The following is a 17,711-nucleotide window of genomic DNA, read 5'->3' as shown; positions in this document are numbered from 1 at the left end:
TTTAGAGAATAATATCTGAAAGTTCAAAAGCAAAGAGCTGTGATTTTTTTTATAGGTAAATAATCTTTTTGGTGACTAATCTAATATTTCATAAAGGTGCGTTTGTTGTGCCGGAGGACTTCAGAAGAGGACTCAGGCCCTCAAGTAATACTTCTGAAGTCCTTCTTGACATTTTGTTAACAAACGACAGGCCAGATTTTCTAAATCATAATAAACAAGGCTGCGATGTTTTACCAGGTTTTTACATGAATGTGCAGTTGGCAGAGGACACAGGCCTGTCATTTTGCAGTGATGTTTGTTGAAGGCGTGCTGAAGAGCGGCACAGGGTGCTCATCCGGTTGTCGGGCTCTGCATCCTGGTGCCACGTCAGAATTGCCTGCGTTGGTAGGCGCAACTTTACTGACAGGCCTTACGACCAATCAGACGGCGCCATGAAAGAGGGCGGTTGGCTCTGCTTTGGTTGAATCAGAAGAGGGGGCGAAGCTTATCTGACAGGCGTTCCCGGCTACCCGAGTAGCTGTAAACTGGCACCCGAGCTGTAAACATGTGTGGTGAGTACTGAATCTATTCTACAGTTATATCATTCAGTGGGAAGCGTGTCTCATTCCCCATTTACCAGAACAGCAAATACATCAAATGTGAAATACTGTTAGTGCGTTAGCTTAGGCTCAAGATGCAGGTAATTTAAAATTAGCCAGGGGTGGCTAACCAGAGTTAGCGAACATGAGCTGGTGCTACGGATGCTGTTAGCTAGCAAAATATAAAGCAACCATTGTTTGATTTTTCTGTACATGCTGTCTGTGAGAGTTGAAGAGTTTAAAGAGTGTCTGTCGGCGGATGGACATCTTTTAGGGACGTTAAATGACGTCCTGCTTCCTCCCTGATCATGCCAGACAGGTTAGGTGCTTTACTCTGACGTCCATCGCGGAACTTTCCACTTAACCGTTGTCACTGTGGTTTGTGGATTTAACGTGTAAAACCTGGACTGACTATGAGTTCATGTTTCCACCCTGTCTTAACAACACTGTCCCTCATGCGTTTGTGCTTACAAATGAAAGAATAGTGAGAAAGTGTGCATTGGTCTGATGTTACGAGCTGTCACCTAACGTTAAACTTTAATTGGGTAAGAACCCGGAAAATTAGGCTTTTGGTCACAATAAGTTTGCGAAATGCAGTTGGGATGCTTTGCTTTTTATCACTGTCTCTTGTCTTTCCCCTTGTCTCTCACACTGATTGATAACTGATGTCCCTCTGTCTCCCATCACTGTCACTACACAAATCAGACCAGATACTCTGGTTGGTATTTTTAGAATGTCAGAACAAAAGCTTGTCAAAGCCTGATATCGCTTTGCTGTGGTTGATGATTACTCGTTAAACCTGTTTCTTAAGCAGAGGTGTGAGGTGTATTGCAGCCCATTTGCTGCAATACGATTTCCCCTCCACCGCCTTCCTCGGTCACCCGCAGCTCTGAATGAATGCTCTGTTGAACCAGGCTCCACCTGGCTCTACATCTGCATTTATCTGTCAGTGCTTAGCTGTGTAACAAGGCTGTTTTTCATGCCTCCCCTTTGGCCAATTAAGGTGACGCTGCTGTCAGCCTGAGTTAATCGCTGGATAGAAATGGGTCTGGCTGTGGATGCCAAATATCTGCAGAAGGCTGTGCTTAAGACTTTTTGTCAATTTAATATTTATAACTGTCTTGATAAGTCTCGATAACTGATTATTAGTCAGTGTTGTAATTACACATAAACAACTCCCATTCTGGTTTACAAGCATCTTAAAATGAAATACCAAGATATTTTTAATGTACAGCATAGTTATGTACACAGAACCAAAACATCATGAATGAGATTTCTTGTGTTTCTGGGAGAGTTACTTTCTTTTCAGCCCTTTTCCCTAGGCAGGAGATATCAGCTTGCAAAATGCCAGGTCTCTGTATACACTCCATTGTCCCTAAACAGGTCTTACGGTACAGATAGAAAAACATTTTCCAGTGCATTAACCTCTCCTGTAAGACTGGTTTCACAGGCATTATTTCTCTGGGTGTTTCTATGGCATGGGATCGAAATCATTTATGTTCTTAGAAAAAAAACATACAGTTGTACAAAGCAGATTATTTTCATTTTATTTTTTTTTAAATCCACAGAGTGGTACGCATTCATTTGGTTTTTACTGTGGCCACACTGCTGCAAATGACATTCAACACTGAGAGTCATCTGCAGAACAGTACTGTATTAACAGTTAACTACCACTGGCAGATACATTGACATTATGCACATTACAAGACATTATGTACATTAGCTGTACATAGGAGACATTTCAATCAGTCTCTTTCTAAGATGACTTTTAAAGGACAAACCCAACACTGAATCTTGACATTTTGCACTCCTTCCCAGGAATCTTTGCCTATCTCAACTACCATGTGCCAAGGACTCGCCGTGAGATCCTTGAGATTCTCATCAAAGGTCTGCAGCGTCTGGAGTACAGAGGCTACGACTCAGCCGGTGAGAGAGATGGAAAAGGCTCATATCACCAGTCAGACCTTTCCTTCGGTGTCTCTACACTGTCACAGTTGTTCTGATAATCTCACAGAGTTGGTGATAGTTTTAACAGTCTGTGCAATATAGTATTAATGTAGCATAACAATCATCATATGAATCAGAAGTGATGTTTTTGTTTTTGTTTTTTTGTCTAATGAGTGAGGAACAGAAAGCAAGACTGATGAATTATTGAACAGCCATTACCACAGTGCTGGGTTGGACTTACTGCACCACTAATGGAGCTAATTTACTGTATACGAGTCCATTTGCATGCCACAGAGGTCTTTAAGGTTTTTTCCATGCTTTAGATGAGTGTGGCACATGTGATGTTGGAGTTCTGACCGGACATCAGACCACAAAAATAATCGTCTTCTTTTCTTTTAAACTTCCTTAGGTGTAGGAATTGATGGTGGCAATGGCAAGGACTGGGAGTCAAATGCCAAGTCTATCCAACTGATAAAACAGCGTGGAAAAGTGAAGGCTCTTGATGAGGAGATCCACAGTAAGCTAAGATGAAGTTCTTCACTTGGCGAGAATTATTCATTAACAAATGGAGCCTTGATTTCTCATCCTGCATCTGTTGTGTTTGTTCGACCTTTAGAACAGCAGGATATTGACCTGGATGTGGAGTTTGATGTTCATCTGGGCATTGCTCACACTCGCTGGGCCACCCACGGCGAACCGAGCCCGGTTAACAGCCATCCACAACGATCTGACAAGACAAATGGTCAGTTTTGTGAAAGATATAATGTTAACATTATACCTTGTGTTGCCCAAGAGCTCAGTCACCTTTTTGATATCTTAAAGTCTGTGATAATCTCTCTCTGGCCTGCAGAGTTCATTGTCATTCACAATGGAATTATCACCAACTACAAGGACCTGAGGAAATTCTTGGTGAGCAAATATTATTAGTGATCAATTCCAGATGACTTTTTTTTATCTCTGACAGGAGACATAACTAACTCTCTAATCTAATATCTCTATCCATCGCCACAGGAGAGCAAAGGCTACGAGTTTGAGTCAGAGACTGACACAGAAACCATCGCCAAGCTGGTGAAGTACATGTATGACAACCGAGAGAGTGACGACATCAGTTTCACTACACTGGTGGAACGTGTCATTCAGCAGTTGGTAAGGACCTGCTCGTGTGCACCGCTGCTGGTGAAGTGATGATCAGATTAAAGAGACTGTGCCTGATGTGTTTATTCTTCCACCTGCCAGGAGGGAGCTTTTGCCCTGGTCTTCAAGAGTGTCCACTACCCTGGAGAAGCAGTTGGCACAAGGTATACTTCACTGATACTGTCAAGCTGCTCTTTGTTGCTGCAGGTTTAGAAGTATTGTGGGCTCATGCAAATGTTGATTCACAGGAGAGGAGGTCCTCTGCTGATGGGAGTGAGGAGTGATCACAAGCTGTCCACAGATCATATTCCTGTGCTTTACCGCTCATGTAAGTTTAAATCTCTGTTTCAAGTCCTCATGTGGTTGGATAAGTGTGACTGAGGCCCAGTTTTTCCCCCATTCAGCCGGAAAAGACAAGAAGAGCTGTGGTGCCATACCCAGGCCAGCTCAGGACACCTGTCTGTTCCCCGTAGACGAGAAAGCTGTGGAGTATTACTTTGCTTCTGATGCAAGGTAAGCGGAAGTGTCTTTTCATCCACCTTGTTCAGTGTCTGAACAGTCTCCGTGAAACATGTTCCCCACCTTCTTGTGTGTTTTATCTATGGAGTGAAAAACAAATTTTTGATGTTGTTTTTGGTCCGTCTCTCACTTCATGACAGTGCAGTGATTGAGCACACAAACCGTGTGATCTTCCTGGAGGATGACGATGTGGCTGCCGTGGTGGAGGGCCGGCTGTCCATCCACAGGATAAAGCGCAGGGCCGGAGACTATCCAGCCCGCGCCATTCAGACCTTGCAGATGGAGCTACAGGAGATCATGAAGGGTGAGTGGAGGGTCAGCCTTTGTTCTTTTCATTTTCTGCAGTAAATCATTGCTGCACTGCCTTGTAATTTTGTCCTGAAGGTTGTTACTATTGTATAAGTCTTAATGGGGGACTGACTGCTCATATAGCTCAACAGGCTTTTCATTTCCAGCCCTGAGGCCATCCTTGTTATCATCCAGCTAATTACAAGCCAGACTGATCAGTTGCACCCCCAGGAAAACCACAGCCATTAAAATGACTCCTGAGTTGCAAAACTTTATTGCTCTCTCCTTCTCTCTTTGTGCCTGAGTTAAGCTATTAGTGTAGTCATTTTGTGGTATGACAACAAATCATTTTTTAGTTTTCTGCTCCAACACGTAGGGTGGCTAATTTTGGATCATAATTATCTAATCACCATTAGTTTGAATTACAGAGAAGAGTCTGTGATGTTTCTGAAACATCACACGAATAGAAGAGAAATGCATATGACGAACTAGTGCAACAAGAACACTTTTCTCCAACTCGCAGATCCAAATTAAAAATCGTTTGTTTTATCCCATTGCTATGTCTTTAAGAAAATTAGTATGAAAAGGACATCCTTCCCCTTTTAAAGTTGAACACTTTGACTTTTAATTTCATGTGTCATCATTCATCCAGGTCTGAGTTTTTGGTTTTTCTTCTTCTCCACTGGCTCTTCCTCAGTAATCCAGCAGAGGGCAGAGGTGAACTGACATTGGCTGGTCCTGACATTCCTTTGTGGTCCTGTCATTACTCAGCCTCTCTCCTCCGTTTCAGTTTCTGGAGTCTTTCTACTGAATAACCTAATTTGCATGACCCAAATTACTGTCAGAGGCAGGCTGACAAGCGCTTGCATATTTCACTGACACTATTTACCATTGACAGAAAAACACTACCTACCCAGTGTCTGATGTTTGTTTTTCCATCATTTTGAGGGGTGGCCTACCCAGTGGCTCTGAATCTGTTAATAAAACAACAAAAAGACAGTAACTCGCTGCATTTCCAGGAAAGCGTGATTATCAGTAAAAGACTGTAAAGAATTTTCTTGCTCCTCCAGGAGGTTTGCATTTTCAGGTACTTAACGTACTAGACCTTTCAACAAGACCCTTCTCAGATGACTTCATGTGGGCTCACACTTTATAAAAGTCCATCACTATGTTCTTAAGATGCATTTACCTTTGTTTTACTGGTGATGCAAATGTTGGCCTGATTTCTGATCCTCCCACCACAGGAAACTTCAGCTCCTTCATGCAGAAGGAGATCTTTGAGCAGCCAGAGTCTGTGGTTAACACCATGAGGGGGAGAATCAACTTCGACAACAACACAGGTCAGAGTGGGGTCCGGTCATTCATGTAATAGCACACCTATAAATGTGCTCTTTTCAACTTGGTCCCTTCATGCTCAAACACATTTTTCAAATAAATAAATTCATACATGTAAAATAGCAAAGTATGCATGTAAATGTAACTTGTCAGTCATAGTTTTGTTTAACAATTTTTTTTCAGTTCTCTCTTTGGCCATAGGATGTTCCACATTGATGGATTAGCTGTCCGCTTTGCTTTTCAGTGATCCTGGGTGGACTGAAGGACCACATCAAAGAGATCCAGAGGTGTCGGCGACTTATCCTTATTGCCTGTGGCACCAGCTACCATGCCGGGGTGGCGGTGAGTAGCCACGGCTCTTTCTTCTTTGGTGCAAATGCGCATAATGGAAACATGTCTGTATTGCCATCCACACTGAATACATCAGACTAGTGGGAAATGTGATGTCTGCGTTGTGGACACAGGTGTGAGCATTGTGTGCTGGCACATTTCTCTGCTCTGAGCTCGGCTGGCTTGTTTTAACAGAATGATGCTGAGCTATGCTCTGTTGCTTTCCCAGACCCGCCAGGTCCTGGAGGAGCTGACCGAGTTGCCTGTCATGGTGGAGTTGTCCAGTGACTTCCTGGACAGGAACACTCCTGTCTTCCGAGACGACGTCTGCTTCTTTATCAGCCAGTCAGGTGGGGAGGCTTGTGCCACTGAGTGCAAATTCCCCATTTCTCCTCAACTTTCCATCCCTGGGAGCCACTCTGGTTCTTCCTGATTTATCTTTCCTTGTGCTCAGCTTGAGTCTCAGCATACTGTCAGGTCAAAGTACAGTGCGCTTGAGATTTCTGTGTATTCCTGCTGTAGTCTTCTGAATGTGTATGTTATTTTCTGCTGGGTGATATTTATATTTTGCAAGATGTGTCATATTTTTTCTGCGAAGCTGTTTTCACTCAGTGATTTCCTAACAAACTAATAAATTAAAATTATTTTATTGTCAGACCTGTTACGTTTTAAAAACTGTTGTGTTTTTCCATCTCTGTCAATCCTCCAGGGGAGACTGCTGACAGCCTCATGGCCCTGCGCTACTGTAAGGAGAGAGGAGCTCTGACTGTGGGCATCACCAACACAGTGGGCAGCTCCATCTCCAGGGAGACAGACTGCGGAGTCCACATTAACGCTGGGCCTGAGATTGGAGTCGCCAGCACCAAGGTGAGTCCAGACTTTAACCGGTGATTTTCAATGCGGGGTCAGGTGACCCCCATGGGTTCTTCAGGGGATTCCAGAGATCCCCATGAATGTGGGGAGTAATTTATTTTGACTAAAATTCCATCCTTAAGTAAGGCGGTGAGAGAATGGATGACTGGAACAGTAAGTATGTGAATCGTTTCTGTGTCGGGAGGGTATGGAAAATACCTACAGTATCTGTCTATAAACTTGCATTTTTTAGTTTTCAAAGTCTTAGTTTGCTTAAAATGCAATAAAACCCATTTTCCACCCTCCCAGACTTCTGCTAGGAAATGCATTAAAAAAAAGTCTGTTCCCTGAAATAAGGGAAGTAAATCACTGCAATCCACTTAATTATTAAAGTTGGTTTTAATGCAAAAATGCTAGAAATTCATTTGATCTCTTCTCAAATATTAACTTGGTGGTTTTTGTAATCTCCTATGACAGGAAATTGAATATCTTTGGGTTTTGAATTGTTGCTCAGAGGGAAAAAAAAGGCACTTTAAAGACATCACCTCAGGCCCTTGGACATGTGAGGGACATTTTTACAACATTTTATTGACACTTTATAGACTAAAGGTTGCCTTGGCCTAAACATTTCACCAAAGGATATATTCCAACACTTTTGGCCAAATCACACCTGTTGGTGACGACTCAAGTGGCCAACAGAGATTTATGTGCTTTATCAGGTGCTGCTAAATCACCAAGCTCCATGGAACTTATTGCTCAGTTGAGAAAAACGGTTTGTTCGTGTTTGTGTTGTCACAAGCAAACGCTACTGCTATACTTTTATCAAGTCACAAGGTGTACCTCACATGAAATCGTACCAAATATTCTTCCGAGTTAGAAGAAACATATATTGGGTTAAGTGACCCTTTTTACACTGAGCTAGAAGAAACTGTACATCAGTTTGTTGTATCATCTCACAAATGAACTCAGTGGCCACCTACACTGAATGAAACCCAGATGAAAACTTAATTTTGAGTCTGGCCGCCACCGCTTGGAAGCTGACGTTTTCCTCCACTCTGATCCCGCGGGAGGCTGAAGGAGTCTGATATTCTCATCCTCATCATGTAAAGCTAAGATCCTGCTACTACTTCGATACCAAAAGGATTTTGCCCGTTTGGACTCGGAGCGGAGCAGAGAGAAAAGTGGTGCAGCCTCAGCTAGTGAGGAGCGGGAGGGAGAGAGTGGAGCAGGTCCCTCCCTGGCCCAGCCTTTGGGCTTGGCTCAGCGACTCTTGTGCTGCTCCAAAGCCCCAGAGCACGCCTCAGAGACGCCACCATTTACTGCCTGGCTGGCTGGGCCACATCCCCACACCCAGCTCCACCAAATGCTGCACAACCTAGCTCATCAAATCACTGGATAACATGTATTGCACCCAACTGCTAAATGACTCCAAAGTTCATCTATGTGGCCTTTATTTTTTTTTTATTGTGTGTGTTCATGCTAATTTGAGGGTTTTTTGTGGACTGGAAAAGACTTTTTTTTCCAATTCCTCTGATCATATTTAAGATTTATGAATTTAATTAAGACTTGGGACAAAATAATTTGATGCTATCAAAAGGCAAATCCATCTGGCATGTCAACTGACAGTAAATGGAAGAAGCCTGCCATAATAAATAAACTGGATACGGTATCCATTGGAATTTACAGCGTTACCAGGTTTGTTTTCTAGTCTTTTTGTATGAGAGAAATCTGCCCATGTTTTTAGCTTTATGTATGGGTGGTCATCTTCGTGGAACAGTTGGCATATTGAATGAAAAAAGCTAAAAACTTGGTGACATGAACACAGAAAAACACCACAGTTTACTATGTGGATTATATATGTTGCCACATCTGACCCAACAGCACAGACTGTCAGAGTTCTGAGGGACTGTGGTTAGCGTGCTGTCAGGGGGGAAAAAAAGGTTTTACAGCTATTTTCTTGGCTCCAGACACTGGCATTTCTGAGTCTGGAGGGTCCCGTGAAATGACTTGGCTTCATCCGAGCACTGATTAAATCTCCCAAATGGGCATGGAAGGCCTCCAAACGTGCTCAGAGATGAAGGAACAGGGAAGGAGTGGGCGGTGATGACGGCAGGAATCGAGTCTCAGATGCGCTGGGGTTGTGAGCGGTTGGATCTTCAGAGTTGATCAGTGTGCTCTCTGATGTGACGTTGTGTATTCATAAAGTTTTCCAGGATGAGCAGCGTTAGCTCAATTGCATGCTTTTTAATGCTATTTGGCATGTACTGAAACCCACCTCTGCTTTCATTTCTCATCTGGTGCAGATTATTAGCAGGAGTTCACTGTCAAAACAGGCTGACGAGAAGCACAGAAAGAGGTTCAAGTCAGGATCTACTTACTGCTCTTTGAGTTCAGCATACAGAAACTCAGTCTGAAATCCTATCCAGTCTTAACTCGGTTTAGGACGATATTTAGGATTTTTGGTATTGCGGGAGCATGTTTCCTAATGACATTAAGGGAAAGAAAAACGTTATCTTCCTAAAATAATAATGTAGCTGTTACAGAATCATTTTAAGAAATTCTAAGTAGGAATGGCGCAGACCCCATATGTTAGGTCTGTTTGTTAATAAACTATTAAAAGTGAAGGACTGCTCTAACCTGTAACTGTTGGAGCCAACATCAGTGTTGACTGTTGGTGAAGCTAACCTCAGTCCTCAGCTGTTGGAGAAGCTAACACTGATGTTGGCATATTGAAGAAGCTAACCTCGATGTTAGCCTGCTGGAGAAGCTAACGCTGACGTTAACCTGTTAGCTTTAAATCTTCCCGATCACGTGATTACGGCAAGCTAGCTAACCAGCCAGTGAAGTGAGACAGGCGTTGTCAAGGATACAGGCTGTCTCATGTATGTTCTGAACAAAGATACAGACGTGACAGGACGAGTGCTGGCTGAAGAATCACATTAACAGTTCTAGCTAGGATTCCTGAACTAGATAGCACACTTCATTCAACAGCTGTTGTCTTCATAAATCAGTGGATAAGGAAAAAGAAAGGCATGTAAAAAGAAGACTCAGATGATCTTAGTAATGCATACCACTTTGCTTCTCTGACTTTGTGCCCTGTAGGCCTACACCAGCCAGTTTGTGGCCCTGATCATGTTTGCTCTCCTGATGTGCGATGACAGGATTTCCATGCAGCCCAGGCGTCGTGAAATAATCCAGGGCTTGAGGGTGCTTCCAGGTAAATCAAACCACCAGTATTTTGTTTCAGCCAGGGAAATCCTGATCTCATGTGAGATTAAAATGTATCATCAAGGAAAACCAGCTCTTGGGGCAAAGATCAAGTACATCCTAAGTCTGTTTCTTTTATGTTGTTTCGTTCTCTTGGACGTAGAAGATAAGTGATGAGAGAGGGGGAAAAGCGAGCCATTGGCTGAGCCATTGGCTGTAGGCCTTTGCATGCTTCTCTGGATCTAAAGCATATGATGGCATGAGGAATGGTCTGGCCACTCCGCTGCTCCCTGCCCTACATTATGAATCCGAGTCCATGTGATGGCAGCAACATGTTGAAGCAGTATTTTATTCAACATTACGCATAGTTTTACGGTTTGTTTTTCTCTTGTGTGTGTGCATGTGTGCGTGTGTCTGTGTTAGATCTGATTAAGGAGGTCCTGAGTTTGGATGATGAGATCCAGAAGTTGGCGACAGAGCTGTACCAGCAGAAGAGCGTGCTGATCATGGGCAGAGGCTACCATTATGCCACCTGCCTGGAAGGAGCATTGGTGAGCGAGTACAGTTCTACCAGACCGCTAGGGGTTTTCTGATTTGAGTGAGCTACATTATAGTACAGTTGTCTGTACATTTCACTCCTCTTCTTTGAATAATAAAATACTGAATACAGCATCTTAGAATGGTAGTGTTAGTACACAGATGGACTGAGGTATAACCCATAATGACAGCAACATGAACATAGTTTTTACTGTGTGTTTTTTCATCCTGTGCAGAAAATCAAGGAAATCACATACATGCATTCAGAGGGCATCCTGGCCGGAGAGCTGAAACACGGCCCACTGGCCCTGGTGGATAAACTCATGCCGGTCATCATGATCATCATGAGAGATCACACCTACACCAAATGTCAGAACGCCCTGCAGCAAGTTGTAGCCCGCCAGGTAAGACCTACACACACACACGCTGATTATATTATACTGATAATATGATATTATGTTTAAAGACCATTATTGTTGCAAAGTGATATATTGTGCATTGAGTGATTTTTGGTTTTTCTTTCCTAAACGTATTAAATTATTATTACCGTTATTAACTGTAAATTACTTTAGAACTTCTGAAGTTCAAATGTACTTTTCAGTATTTAAATGTTATATTTTAAACTTCCTTAATATTTGATGACAGCAGTGCATTTTGCATGTTAGGTTAATTTTCACAGTCCTGTCTGTGCCACACCTCTGATCCTTTACCTCAGTAAATGCAAGGGAGGGGTCAGTGCAGCATGACATCACCACTGTTGGTAATCTGCAGCAGATGTGGGTTTAAGAGGTGTGAAAATCAAATGAGAAGGGGGGGGGTCACATTCTGCTTTTTGAGACCAGGATCACACTGACATCTGATTTTTCTTTGTTTGATTTACAGGGTCGCCCCATTGTTATCTGCGACAAAGACGATTACGAGACCATCAAGAACTCTAGCCGCACCATCAAAGTGCCTCACTGCGTGGACTGCCTGCAGGGCGTCCTGAGTGTCATCCCTCTGCAGCTGCTATCCTTCCACCTGGCTGTCCTCCGAGGTTACGACGTAAGTGCCGTCCCTTCAGGCTGGGGCGATAACGGAATGTTTTGCCAGATGAGATTTATTACCTCATCTGTCACTTAGCCACAGGAATGACAGTAGAATATCAGTCTCCCCCATCTGCCTTTCAGCATTGCCGATATTCTAGTGTGTACACATACTGTTCAAATAGTCATAATAAGAGAGTCCAAGCTGATGAAATTAAGTTGACGGCAGTAATTTTTACATTTAAATGTGAGCTGCCCAAAAGATGCTGTGCCTCATTATAAAAGAGGTGTGTTTTTGCATTAAGCTCAGTGTCCAGGAATATCTGGCTTTGTACAGCTTCACTGCTCGGAAGACCAAGGCACTAAAAATGGCTGCCAGAAATAAACAGCATGCAGTGTTTATATCTGCACGTCATAGTGTTTCTAACTCTAACTAATTTTGAGTAAACTGCTTTATTCCAGTGCACATTGGTGAAGGTGATAGTGAGGGTTACAATTACATGTAAACACCTCAGCCTGATTCAGCCTTCAGTGAAGTTGGGGTTTTGTTTGGATTTTAATCATTCCTTTTCTGTTTATTGATTCCTGCTCTTAGTGATTCCAATTCGAACTCAGAAAGGTTAGGGCTGGTGTCCTAGCAAGCAACGTGTTGCCTGTCAATAAGATAAGATAAGATAATCCTTTATTAGTCCCATAACTGGGAATTTACAGTGTTACAGCAGCAAACAAGATATAGAGGGTGCAAAGCATGCAAGGATAAGGGAAGGATGTGCATTCAAAAGAATAAATACACAGGAAACAAGTACCTGCAGCTGTACACAGTACAGAAAAGAAAAGGACTATTTACACTAGACTCCCAATAGGACACATGCAGGCAGATGTACAGCAGGTGTTTGCGGTACACCGTTTATTTGATGCTAACATGAATGAAATTTGTGCTGGAACCAGCTGGCAGAATCAAAATCAAAATTCCTCATTGATTTCTTTGGAATTTCAGAGCTCGTCCTCGATGCTCAGCCCCTAAGACTTCAAGTGAAAACTGTTCCTGGTGTTATTGTTTTCTTCTACATTTGTAGATGACTAAACAGGACTGGATTAGCTATTGTGCCTTTTTTGTATACTTCACTTGGTTTACAGTATGACAGGATGTCAAATGTCAAAGTAAACAGCTTAACTGAAGCACAGCATGTAAATATAGCCAGTGTCAATGATGCTTTTTGGAGCTCTTCACTTCAGAGACTTTGTCCTGACAGCGCAGCTCAGTTAGCTCTTGTTTTAAAGCCGGCAGTTGTTGACAACCCTGCCAAATTACGCTGCTGTTCTGACAGAAAAGCAAACACTTATGTGCACACAACTCGGCCACGCTCGTTTATTTATTTATTTTTTTTTAAAGTACGTCCAAGTCTGAGTGATGAGAGGTGTTCTGGCCAGAGTGCTGCTGTATAACTGGCTCTGACATTAAAGGTTTTTGTTATGATTTCAGTTAAATCGTACTTCATATGTCGCCTGTTGGATGTAGAGTTCACACAGTGATTGAAATAGACCCAATTCTGCTGATTTTTGTTTTTTTTCCCCCTTCAAATCTGATCTTCTTGACTGTTCACGTTCACCGTCGCATGTGGCTTGTGTCTGACATCATTGTGTGCAGATCGTTACTGTCACCCCACATTTACCTCGCTGCTGAACAACAGAAAATGTTACTGGTGTGATCCATCATCAAAATAACTAAAATGGTAAAGTGTGCATCATGTAATTAATGACCTCTTCTCTTTTGAATACAGGTGGACTGTCCAAGAAACCTGGCCAAGTCCGTGACAGTAGAGTGAAGTGCACCATCATCACCTGGCAGACACACGTTCAAACAGAACGCAGAAACCAAGAGGAGACAATGTCCCGTTTGCGTGTGTTTTTGGCTCTTTTTAATGCAATCTTTTACTCAAAAGTCGTGTATCTCACTGTTGCATATTATCTGTATCTTGCTGTTTGTTTTATTAGAAACCTTTGGCATCATTGTCATATTCTTACTGTTAGAGAAAGTGTTTTGTACATGGTGACACGGTCTGGGCTGGCACTGACATGATCTTCATTACTCTTTGTGAAGCCGTAGCTGCTGACAGCGACCGTTTGGGTTCATTCACATTCGTGCTCAAAACTTGTCCTTCATGTGTTTTTCTGCTGATTAGTCTCACTGGGAGCGTCTTTCTGCTGACGTTAGAGATGTTGACTGACAGAAGTTAGGATTTAAGGACCTTACTGGCTTTTTTTTTTTTTTTTTTTTGATTTGTAGTTTAGATGGGATATTTTTCTTTGGCAGCTAATCATCTGAAGTGTCTTCACTCCGCAGTTGAAGTAAACGACAGTCTTAAATCATTCCAATTCTTAAGGTCATCGCTTCATAATTGCAGTGCACTTTGCCAGTTTTGACTCTCTTGGAGTTTCTTCTGACGACGCTTAACTTTCAACAGGAACAGCATCAAACGTTACATCGCAGGAAAGCTTGTGAATACACTACTTTGTAAAATCGTATTGGGTAGGTTATTAAAGCTTGTTATTGTGTATAAGTCTAGTGTTTCAGATTTCAAACTCTGGTTTTGGTCGACTCGGTTAACAAGAAAACGCCTTGTTTTCTGAGCCAGCTACACCAGCGTGACTTTTTGTTTAGTTCTTACGTTGTTGCCTCACCGTGCAAAAGAGAGACCTTATTACTGATTTCAGGTCTCCAGTTTGCATTGAAACCAGAAGCTGAAGCAGTTCAAGTGAGATTAAGTTACTGACCTGAAGTAGCCCCCAGTAGCGAGCCCACGCCCTGTCACCATGACTGCTGCAATATTGGGACCATTTGAAGCAAAATTTCTCTTTTTGTTATATTTGTTGCATTTTCTTAAAAAAATAAGTAATTTTATATTAATCTTGGATTTGAAATGTGAATGTTACTGTCATATGACATGTCCTGTCAAATCAAAAATGGCTTTGGCAGTTGTAAACCAAACATATATATTTTATATATTCACCCTGTATTGTTTTTCCTTGTCAAATGTGTACTGATGCTGGTAGATTGTGTGATGTGAAGATGCTTAAAGAGGCCTAAAGGGGCCATATACAGATTGTAGATGTTTATATAGCAGGTCAGATGCCAACTGTATGCATGTGTGATCCCAAATGTCTGTTCCCAGAAGCCAAGGAAAGAGTGATGCTGTACACACACAGTTGTGTAGTGAAGAAACAGGAGCTGCTTGTTTTCTTTTTTAGTTTCTCACCTGTTAGATTTAAAGATTTTTATCTTTTGCAAGCAGGCCTTAACTCAATTGTTTTTGTGTGTCTGTGTGTGTTAATTTTCTCAGACATTGAACGTCTCCTGAGCTGGTGAATGGGCCTTGAAAAGTGGACAATGTTGTTACAGGTGCTTTTGTAACCCACATACATTAGCAGGTTTTGATTTCTTGACTCTAAGCTTTGACAAAGGAAGCTGCCCTGAATCTGAGCAACATCTGTCAGAGGCTGTTGGATTACTGATATGTGGAAGGCGCTATTTATTAGTGAAACTGATGCAATAAAGTGTGACGTAGTTACCTTTATATGTGTTAAAGCTCATTTGATGAAAAGGTGGGGTTGTTCAGGTCGTACGTGCTCGTCATATTCCACATCCTGACAATGATGCGAAATATAGCTTGATTAGAGTGGTCAGCAAATATTTCACAATTATTTTATTAAAATAAAAACAGTTTAAAATCCAATTTTAGACTTATGTTTGGAATGATATTAAAAGTTTACAAATCATTTTTGGTTAGTTTATGTTTTCTGTACATTTCATTCAAAGAGTTCAGGTACAGGAGACATTCAGGGGCTGCTCGTGAGTGACGACGCATCCCAAACGATTCCAAGTACCAGTACAAAGTAACCAGTCACAGTGTGTAATGTGGACAGTAATGATCTGATGCAGCCACATAAAGTCACAATGGTGGAGACGTTGGGTCTGAAGTCACTGCACAGAGTTGACAGGGCTGATAGTGCCGCAGCGATGAGGGCCAGGATGCTCATGCAAACAGACAGTGAACAGCGGCAGAGTGCAGGCCACACAGCACGCAGTGCAGACTTCATCCGCCTCACAGTTGTCCCTCCTCCACAGCGCAGGAGAGAGCAGCTGTTGTTGCTGCAGGCCTGTGATGAGGTCCAGGTGCAGCAGCTCCAGTGTTGGTCCAGCTCCTCTCGTGAGAAGAGCACACCTGCCAGCGTTAGTCTGAGGAAAGCATTCAGCCTCAGCATGGCCGATAGGTAGAAGGCTAAGCTCTTGGTGAAAGCGAGCGCGATGCTCAGAAGGATTTCACTGCACTGACTAATCACAACAATGGCTTCAAGTGCAGCTGCAGAGTAATCGCAGAGGAAGGCCACAGCTCTGAACAAAGGCAGTCTCCATTCTCCAGCCGCAGGGAGCATTGTGGGTAGTTTTCCTTCTAGAACGACTATCATCTGAAGCATTTCAGGTAATATTCTCTCTGCTGCAGTCAAGTCCTTCACCATGTGTGCAAATCAGCAGCTGCTTTATGGAGTCAGAGAGGGATTTAATAACTAATTAGCAGGTTTTATCTCCACTGTAACCTCAATTTAATTAAAATAGTTTTGCCAACTATTTTAATCACAAATGTTTTGACTTGTCACAGCAGGAAAAGCACAGATGCAATGAATAACGCTAACGATGTATTTATGCATCCCAGTCATTGATGCAGCACAGATAGGAGCCTGAACTGAAACACATTATGCTACGAGCTACACCTGTGCTTTTCATCCTTTAACAAGCCAAAATGTCAGCTGTGAAACAGCCTGTGGGAGGGAGAGATGCGTTTCCTCCTCACTTCTGACACCTTTTTCAGGAGAATAGTTTGTCTTGAAGCTCTCTGCAAATATATGAAGGCAAACTTACTTTTGGCTCAAGATACAAGACTTTAGATGTAATAAATTTCACATTTCCAAGGTGTGAAGCTGGTGAAATGAATATAATGTTTGACAGGAATCTCATTGTTATAGCTTTGTCTCATCATTTCAAACATTTGATATAATGTCGGACTTGAAACCGGAGCACTCTTTTTCATACATAAATAACTGAGTTAACAAAGTTAAGGACAACTCATGAAAAAGTCGTTGATATATGGACATTACAGAAAAACTGAAATAACTGACCAAAGTAAATAATGGAGCAGCCTCAAGAACATTTGCAATTAATCTAATTTGAACACAATAGTGCTGCCAAAGGGAAGGTCTGGAGGGCAGAAGACCTAGAAAGCACATGGATTTCTGAATCCTGAATTAACAGCTAATTTTCAATAATCTTGTCTCAAACTCAAACTGTATGTAGTTCCAGACACTAGTGAGTGTTGGTCTAAATGCAAAGCTTGCCTCACTTAAACTGCTACAAACGTCCAGAGAAAAATCTTTTTGATAAACTGTCAGTCGCTAGTTACAGTTTCTTCACACTGATGAAGAACTCCAACCAAATTCCTCCCAAAAATGATCTAAAAGGAGACCAGCACAACTCTGAGGACTATTGCTGAATATTTATCACATGGGAAAAGTCAGTAATAGTTATAATTTGTGATGTAATGTTTACATATGCATATTTCAAACACTGGTGCCGTAATGGTTTAGCCGGAGTGGAAACAAATGCTGGCAGCAAACTCAAAACGTCTTGCACTGACAGGCAAAATTCACAGCTCAGTATAAAAATATGCTTGCATATCATCAACCTAAAACAACAAAAGAAAAGTTCAAATCTTAATTGAAGTCGCAGCTCGTTATTCCACTCTGTCCTGTCCGCTGTCCCTAAACTGTGTCACAAACGATTAGCACCAGCCCACCTTCTCTGCAGCCTGTGCACATTTCCTGAGGATTAGATGGTGTCTAATATTTTCCAAGATAGCTCACTCCATCCGTGAATGTGACATAATGCAACATATGAACATCTGGA

At 42.2% G+C, this 17,711-nt stretch overlaps 1 protein-coding gene across 1 annotated transcript; it reads left to right on the top strand.

The window, feature by feature from the left end:
• The first annotated feature begins 399 nt into the window (after nucleotides 1-399).
• gfpt1 (glutamine--fructose-6-phosphate transaminase 1) lies at nucleotides 400-15,327 on the top strand. Its single transcript, XM_046387153.1, has 19 exons — nucleotides 400-551; nucleotides 2,397-2,504; nucleotides 2,935-3,042; nucleotides 3,142-3,267; nucleotides 3,376-3,434; nucleotides 3,537-3,671; nucleotides 3,762-3,823; nucleotides 3,908-3,987; nucleotides 4,064-4,172; nucleotides 4,319-4,482; nucleotides 5,711-5,806; nucleotides 6,046-6,143; nucleotides 6,361-6,481; nucleotides 6,841-6,998; nucleotides 10,086-10,200; nucleotides 10,614-10,741; nucleotides 10,964-11,131; nucleotides 11,610-11,771; nucleotides 13,534-15,327. The coding sequence occupies exons 1-19, from the start codon at nucleotides 545-547 to the stop codon at nucleotides 13,576-13,578; spliced, it is 2,049 nt and encodes a 682-aa protein (XP_046243109.1). The 5' UTR covers nucleotides 400-544; the 3' UTR covers nucleotides 13,579-15,327.
• Nucleotides 15,328-17,711: the final 2,384 nt, after the last annotated feature.

The sequence above is a fragment of the Scatophagus argus genome, chromosome 4 (genome assembly GCF_020382885.2).
Source record: "Scatophagus argus isolate fScaArg1 chromosome 4, fScaArg1.pri, whole genome shotgun sequence".
NCBI lineage: Eukaryota > Metazoa > Chordata > Actinopteri > Scatophagidae > Scatophagus > Scatophagus argus.
This window is presented reverse-complemented; position numbering and strand designations above follow the sequence as displayed.